Source organism: Lygodium microphyllum, chromosome 16, assembly GCF_053477565.2.
Source record: "Lygodium microphyllum isolate KBCC chromosome 16, Lygodium_microphyllum_v1.1.10, whole genome shotgun sequence".
NCBI classification, from domain to species: Eukaryota; Viridiplantae; Streptophyta; class Polypodiopsida; order Schizaeales; family Lygodiaceae; genus Lygodium; species Lygodium microphyllum.
Genome location: NC_141150.1, coordinates 132,052,452 through 132,061,000, shown reverse-complemented (window position 1 = coordinate 132,061,000; position 8,549 = coordinate 132,052,452). Strand labels below are relative to the sequence as shown.

The following is an 8,549-nucleotide window of genomic DNA, read 5'->3' as shown; positions in this document are numbered from 1 at the left end:
CAACTTTCCTATTTTGTTCTCAAGTTTGAGAGCCTACATAATATCAGCTCATTACTTCTACCAAAGTTTGGTATGACAAGAACAATTAGAGATAACATACATCTTATGAGAAGATTAGAGTGAGATATGATGTCATACAAAGAGGTTTTATGTGTATCCATGAAGATGATTGACAAGAAAAAACAATGACTTACTAGTACCTTAGGAGAAGATCAAAGTGAGGTGACATAGCGAAATGAATTGATATGATCTATTATGAGAAGATCAAAGAGAGGTAATGTGTTAATTGATATATGAGAGAGAGAGAGAGAGAGAGAGAGAGAGAGAGAGAGAGAGAGAGAGAGAGAGAGAGAGAGAGAGAGAGAGAGAGAGAGAGAGAGAGAGAGAGATTTTACATGGGAAAAGATGTGAGGGAATAGCACGACAACTTCGTTTCCGTGTAAGGTTGTTTTGTGGGGTAGCTTCACATGATAAAGTGGTCTTGGATTCCTTATGCTTGAAGCATACAAGGAACACTTCACGTTCTCCATGTTAGGCCCTTAGAGGAGCAAAGTTATGCTAATTATGTAGTATTTATTTTAGCAATGTTGTTGATTTCTCAAACTTTTCCCTCTAAAAATTAGGGGTGCTATTTTGGACATGTTCCTACTAGGGCCAGATTCGCAACTGCGATGTGACCTCGTGGCTTGAGTTCTAGGTTTGGATGGGGTTCTTACTCGCACCCAAAACTTGAAACTAGTTTGGGCCATGGGAGAAGACATGGTCCAAGAAGATTTGCATCCAACTTGCTAACAAAAACCTATTTATAAATTTATCAATTGTTTGTTTCCTTCTCCAACATATATTTCAATGGATTAAAAAATGCACATAACATATTGTAAATCATCGCACACATCCGAACAAGGTTTTATGGATTCCCAACGGGTGCTCGAATTGGTCGGGAGCCATTATCGTGGTGGGAACAGGTCGTTTGTAAGCTAAGTTGTTCTTTAATTCAGATTTAAAACAATCTGTTGGGGCCGAAACATGTATGAATATATATAGATTATTTAATTTCTATGAAGGCACACTATCAAAACATAGGTGATATGACGCGTCGCGCGGGCGGGCGTAACGCGAGGGCGGCAAAGCCTCGTGACACGTCAGCAGAGTGGGCTAATAAACGTGACATGGCGCTAGTGGGGGACACGCAAGCAAGCAGGGGCGGTTGATGAGAGGGAGAAGTGCACATGTGATTGAGGGAGCTAGTGGAAGGTGGGCCGCCATTGGAGAAGAAGGAGAGGATGTGGGGGGCGAAACCTTTGTTTTTGGTGGAGCCGCCCAGTTCCGTGGGGCCCGCCAAGGCGTCACCCAAATTTCGGGTGCCTCGGGGGCTCGGGGTCGGCACCGCTGAACGCGCCCTTAAATTTAGGGATATGAGGCGTGTTATTATTATCATTAGATTAATGGAATTTTTTTGAATGTCAAGACGGCCCCGAACAACGATGATCAACGTCAACGTTTCACTTCTTTCTTCCAAGTTCCTACTTCCTCTCGTCCCGAAGAAAGATAACGCCGTCTCTCCTGTCTCTCTCTTTTCACAATAATAAGCCCCTTCCTCCTCCGCTAGCCATGGCGGACGGACCGTCATCTCCACTCTCCACGTGAACCTCAACCACCACGGCTGCCATCGGCGTCTTCTTCTTCTTCTTCTTCTTCTTCTTCGTCTGCTCCTTTTCCTCCTTCTCCATCCCTACTAACGGTTTCTCTTCTCCGGTTCATTTCTCTCAATTAATGGCCGACTTCAGAAACCTCCGCGCCTCTCCATCAACCGCCTTATCGCACTTAATGACAAGCTTTAAGTTCCTCCATCTTCTTCATTGTTCAGTCCACCGAGAATTGCCTTCTCCCGCTTTCGTCTTTGCGGTTCCATTGAACGCTCCAGCTCCGTTACAGTTCTTCAGAAGCTGAGATCAATCTTCGGAAATTGAGAATCATCCGTAGCCATCGCACATACAAGAGCAGCGCCAAACAGAGCTTCAGGTTTTCCAACTACGTCTTTAGTTTGTGCTTTGTAGATCAGTCTTTCTCCTACATGCACTTGCGATCGACGGGAAGGTCCACCCCCTCACTCTGCCTTTCCTCCATCGTTTCTCTTCCGCTTTGCTGTTACCTTTCACTTCTCTGTCACCTTTCACCTTGTAACATCTCATCTATCAGGTGGCTGAGCCAAAACTCCCGCAGAATCGCCAGCTTGTCTTTTCCCTTCATTCTCCGATACGTGCTCCCAAGAATACAGCCTCTAATTTAGCAGCTCACATCATTTCAGAAGTTTATTGGCAGCTCAATTATTTGTCAGCCAGCTGTTATTGCTCTTGCTGGGAGATCAAAGCGTTTTTCTGCACGATCATCAGAGCGTTTGGCTTCGCCGTTTCAAGTCAAGCTGTCCGATAGATGAGCTGCCGCCACCGTTGCGCCTGGATGAATGTTCCGCTCACCATAGTCTCCAGCATCTTCCGTTTCCCACTGGAGTGGCATCGGGAGGAGCGACAATGGTGGATGTGGATCGCCGGCCCAATGGCCAGCACGCGCACGTGGCAGGCCTGAAGCGCCTCTCCGCACGGGCGAGCAAGGGACCACTGCCCGCAACCAGTCCTCGAAAAGGATGCTTCTCTTTCGCCCCGCTAGCGCGCTCAGCGATCGATCGCCTGCACAAATGCCAAGTTCAGGTGGCCGCGGGCCTCTCGGATGAAGAGTTTGCCAGGATCGAGGCGCCCCTGACCTTCTCCTTCCCTCCCGATTTGAAGGCTGTTCTGCAAGCGGGCCTACCCGTCGGCGCCGGCTTCCCCGACTGGCGCTCGGGTGGCCTTAAGCAGCTGCGCCTAGCTCTCAGCCTTCCCATCGCCGGCCTCTGCTACGCCGTCTCCAAAGGCCAGCTCTGGTGCAAGCATTGGGGACCCCGGCCCTCTGATACCGACCTAGCCGTCAGCATTGCCCGGTCTGCCCTCCGGAAAGCTCCTGTACTCATTCCTGTCTATCGCCACTGCTACATCCCCGCTTCTCCCCACCTTGCCGGAAACCCGATCTTCTTCGTCTCTGAAAAGGATGTCTTCTGCTCTGCTTACGACCTCGCAAGCTTCTTCGATCAACAAAATTTTACTTCGCCTGATTTCTCTTTGCCTTTTGATTTCTATAGCTTGGATATAGCATCGACTGGCAGGGTGGGGGATCTCAGGTCCACGGGACATGAAACGGGGCATAGTAGAAAGATTGAAAAGCTAACGGAAGTGCAAAAGCAGGGGATACTTGTGCCTAATCCAGGTAGTGCGGAAGGGGATGAGGCCGTTTTAGCGGGAGTGATGGAGAAGGCACAGAGCTTAAGGTTTCAGAAGTTACCAATTAGGAGAATTGATTCTACTTTTGGAAGTGAGGAGGTAGTACAGCCTGGGAGTGAGGCAGTACAGCATGTCGCATGGAAGTGCGAGGACATAGCGAGGGATTTGGAGGGATGGGGGAGAAACTTGGATGCCATGGCAAAAAGGACCGTACTTGAATCAATGCCACGAAGAAGCTTTGAAGGGCCAGAGTCAAAGCGCAAAGCTCTCAGGCGACTTGACCATAGCATTGATTTGTCCAATGAGCACCATGCTAACGACAGATCTCCATCTTCTAAAGGCTCAACTCTATTAAAGATGGCAAGAAGGATAGAGTTCTGGAGTGACCTTGCAGAAAAGAAACACGTGAACAGTCATACTCCTTCCGATCACAGCTTGAAGCAGAACATGAACGGGTTCACTTTCTCTGATCAGAGTTTCTCTTTTCCTCAAGCTGTGGATATGGACATTGAAAAGGCACTCCAGAAGCAGGAGGATTGGGCCTCAAGAGCAGCTACTCCATATTGGCTGGAGAGGTATCTTGATGAGATGGCTATGATCCTAAGGAATGGAGGTTGGAAAGAGACTGATGTAGCGGATATGTTCAATGTTACTTCGCCATCATTGGTCGAGCCTTTGTCCATGGATCCGCAGACCATCCTGGAGGGGCTAGTGCTTTATGTGAATCTCCTCTCTGATTCACTTAGAAGAGCAGGGTGGAGCACCAGAGATGTAGCAGAGGCGTTCGATGTGGATCTCTCCCTGCCGGATCAGAAGAGACGGCCGACGGTGGTCCCTCCACGTCTGGCTGCTAGGATTGGAAAGCTCGCCGAGTACGTCGCACAATTTTGAAGCTAAGACCCTTGGTTCCTTTTTTTCACCCAATGTTTATCACTGGAACAGATTGCCGGTCTTGTATATCGTAGGCTTAAGCTCTCTGTTTCTTTGTGATCACTCATTCTCCTGTATCCTTTGTCGACCCAATCTTATTGGCGCCCTTGTTTGTGGTGGACTACTAGAACTCCTGTGCCCTCACTCCCGAATTTTGAGATCATGCATATTTACAGCTGCTCTCGCCGTTTCACACGTACAGATACATGGATAGCCGTTTTACATGGACGCACATATGTATAGAGACTAGACTGAAAAGTGAGTATACAGTTGGCTCTCGGCATGCCATATAGTCGTAGTATACATTCTTCAAGCAGAATATCATGATAACCTGTAAACTACCGAATTATGGTGTTTAACATTCAAACATTGTTTTCGACAGTTTGGATGTTTTCTAAATTTGCCTATATGTCATATCATAATAGTTTCTTATTCAACTGTCAATAGATAGTCTTGCAGAAAATCTGTAACTGGAACTGCATGTGTCCGCTGCAGCATCAAAATCTAACTGATGCAAACATCATGACATGCATTGGGCTACAGTTTTGTGTCATGGTTAGGATAAATAAGACGATGTTCCTTGGTGGAAAGGATCAAAATGTGATCTCTGGCTCAGTTGTTTAGAAGAAGATGAAGATGTGAGTAGAGTTGGCAAAATATAATAGAAGAGATTTCTGTGCTGAGATAGGGGAGGATGTTAAAAAGACCGAGAGTGTGCTTAGAATTGGAAGATGCATAAAGCTGGCAGAAGCTGATAGCAGAGTTAGGATGAGGAGAGAGAGGAAAACGTTTTTTACAGATGACCCACCCCCCCCCCCCGCCCCCCCCCCCCCCCCCCCCTCTCCTGAAAAGAAAAGAAAAAACTGCCCCCGGGAAAAAAAAGGAGAGAGAAGGAAGAAAAAACGAAAAAAAGGAAGCACCCACTGACTGACCCACCAAAGCGAGTCACCAGGTGCAATTTAGGCATACACACTCCAAAGTGAGCCACCAGGTGCACTTGCAGCAATAGGCATTGTGACGGACAGCACCAAAATGCACACCAGTCCACCAAAGTGAGTCACCTGCTTTGCAGCAATATAGGCATACAGACTCCAAAGTGAGCCACCAGGTGCACTTGCAGCAATAGGCATTGTGACGGACAGCAACACGCAATCAAAAGCGTAAATGAGAGAAACGAGGACTCAAAAACAGTCATTTGGACAGCGCAAGCACTTGCAACAAAGTAGGCATTATAAAGGACAGCACCAGCCAAGTGTTAGCACAAGTAATAGAAAGGACGATGTGGGAGTAATACAAAAGAAGGAAACAGAGTGAACTTGATTTGGGCTGTGTCTGTTGAAACATGGGTTGAAATGATCATGCAGCAGACTTGAGGTGACCAGCTCACTGGGTTGCTAATTGGGCAGCTGAAGGGAACTTTACTGTCCACAAATGTAGGATAGCTGAAATTGCAGGAATGCCAGTAAAATGTGACAGGGATGGGCTGAATGGCAACTCTCTCCTTGGTTTCAACACAGCAAATTTGAACACTATCTGTCAGTGGCTGAACAGCTACAAACTTACTTGCAGAAAATTGTTCTTTGCAAGTCTCAAATCACAAATCAGCTTTGTTGCACTGGGCTCCTATCCATGAATTGTAGAATTGTAGCTGCATTATTTGCCAAAACACTATCTGTTAGTTCTTGGATAACTACATGCAGAGAATTGGTTTTTGCAATTTCTGCATGTTTGTTCCATTGGGATCCCATCAATGAATTTTCAGCAATATGTGCTACGAAGAGCTTTAATATTGCTTACAAGATGTATGTTGACCATAACTTTTACATATGGTACCGGATTTAAGCGTTCTATAGCTAGAAGCGAAGAGTGTAACAAGAGCTACAGATCTGGCTACTCACAGAGTTGATTTTGTGTAGTTTTTTATTCTTTGTTTTACATAAAATAGAACAGTTCTGGTTTGGACAGGAAACAGTAAATTCCATAATTGATGCTTTGAGGATGCTACTTTGGTACCTAGATGGTATGATTATGCTTTTGGGACTGATTTGAATTTGAAATAGCTCAGATTTCATTGTTGCTTCAGTGCTGAAGTAATAAGGCAACAAACATTTATCAATGAAAAGCTTATGCCTAATGCTAATCCTCATTGATGCTTTACAAGATACTCAGTGGATGTACTACTACTTTGTTATGTACACTTCCTGATATGCTATGGCATGCTTTTGAGATGAGATTTATCACATCATTGCTTTAGAAGTAGAGAACCAGAATATGACAACTGGGGTTAGGTGGGATCAGCATGACATGGCAGAACCAATGGCAATTTAACATGTGGAAGAAGTGAAGGTGATCATGTGCAATGAGCTTCTTGTGCAGAAATGCTCATCTAGAATTGGACAGATGGGCATGCACTAAGCACTGTGAGTTTGCAAGGCAGTGGGAAGTAGGGGGAGGTGTGACAAAGCATGACATGGAGTAATTAATGATAGTCTAACATGGAGAGAATGAGGAGGCAGGCTAAGGGGCAAAGAAGGCAACACTAGGAATAATTCAGCTAGTGAGTGTGCACAAGAGTACACTTGCGGTACTCAAAAGGTGCATGAAGAGTAAGAATTAGTTATCTTAAATTCTAAAAAACTGCTCTATTCAGCAATGGGGTATATAGGTAGAGATGAAGAGTATATTAACACATGTGACTCGAAGGATGAACCATGTGCAATGACCCTTTGTGCACAAATGCTCATCTATAAACTGGGAACATGTGCATACAAGCAGCATCATGATGAGTTTGTAGGGTATTGGGCAGTAGGGGTAGGTGGGATCAGCATGATGTGGCAGAACCAATGGCAGTGTAACAAGAGGAAGGAGAGAAGGCGACCATGTTCAATGAGCTCCTTATGCACAAATGCTAATCTATAAACTAGGAAGATGTGCACACACTAAGCACCATGAGTCTATTAAGCACTGGGCAGGGGAAATATATGTGATGAGCATGACATGGGGGAACCAATGGTAGTCTACCATGAGGAAGAAGAGGGAAATGGTGGCAACAATGGCGACAAATTAGCTAGAGAGTGGGTTGTCCAATGTGTTGGTTGGGGTTGTGACCTATAAATCCAAACTCACCTTGGATCTCTTTCTCATCAAAGTTCTCAGCTTGTAATCATTGTTTTCTATACCACATTTTCTTGCTTGTGCATGTGCTTTTTGCTGTGTAGAGTTTTCGAATGCGTGTAAGAGAAAACCCAATTTTTTGGAATGCAGATTTTTTTGTATGTAGACAAATGTGGATGGGGGTTCGATACATGTACAATGATTGAGGTCTAGATGATGAAGTTGATGATGAGGTTTACCATTTCCCAAGTGTGCAAGAGATGAGGCCTAGACTATGATGAGATTGATGAGACGAATAAGCAAGTTTTTGGTAACTTGAAAGCCTTTCTTGATCAAAGAGAATACAACTTAATGAAAACAATGAAAGAATATACAAGCATAGAGTCACACTAAGCTCTAGGGTTGGAATGGGCCGTGGTGCCCTTCCTAGAAGCTTATCAATACTCCTTCATATCCCTTAGCAAGAGATCCAACAACATTCTTGCTATATTTGAGAGAGTACAAAAAACATGTTGAGGAAGATTTTTAGAGCAGCTTTAAGGCATTTTCTTTGGACACTATCATGTGCACACAATACATAGGCTCACAAGAATGCTAAACTAGGGTTTGGTTTACTTTAGCCTTCTTAGTAGACGAGTTCTCCCTTAATAGGACACTAGTCGAGGGAGACATTTTTAAAGATTCTCATGTTTCAAGGTATGATAGTTTTTGTTTTCTTGATGTGGATGCTTATTAAGAACATCAGGGGTTTGTTATACTTGGATGTTTCTTGAAGGAAAGCTACTAGCCAAACTCCATGGGCAGAAGCAGGTGTTGATTGTTAGGGCAGCAAACACATAGCCAAGTCCATTGGAGCTATCGTGGAGTAGTGCCAGGCCAAATGCAACAAAGTTGACATGGCAGTCGGAGTGATGACACCAGCAAAGGAGATAACAGTGCTACCCTAAGATGTAGTTTCCATAAGCACAAGATTGGCATAAGCACTTTAGGATAGGTTGAAGGCAGGTAGTGATGGACGGCAAGGATGATGGCAGTAGAAAGCTAATGATGAAGAATGGCAAATATATATCATAAATTGGGATTGATCATGGAATGGCCATGCACTAGGTATCTTATTTATAAAAGACTTTCATTAATTATCTCAAATTTACGTTTTGGGATTCCATATGCACAAGATTGGCATAGGCACTT

At 44.8% G+C, this 8,549-nt stretch overlaps 1 protein-coding gene across 1 annotated transcript; it reads left to right on the top strand.

Moving 5' to 3' along the window:
• Positions 1–1,475: 1,475 nt before the first annotated feature.
• LOC148023445 (uncharacterized) lies at positions 1,476–5,016 on the top strand. Its single transcript, XM_087696418.1, has one exon. The coding sequence runs from the start codon at positions 2,532–2,534 to the stop codon at positions 4,203–4,205; it is 1,674 nt and encodes a 557-aa protein (XP_087552544.1). The 5' UTR covers positions 1,476–2,531; the 3' UTR covers positions 4,206–5,016.
• Positions 5,017–8,549: the final 3,533 nt, after the last annotated feature.

Bases quoted from the DNA above. Each gene is read 5' to 3' on its own strand.
- LOC148023445 (XM_087696418.1), top strand. From the start codon at position 2,532: ATGGTGGATGTGGATCGCCGGCCCAATGGCCAGCACGCGCACGTGGCA.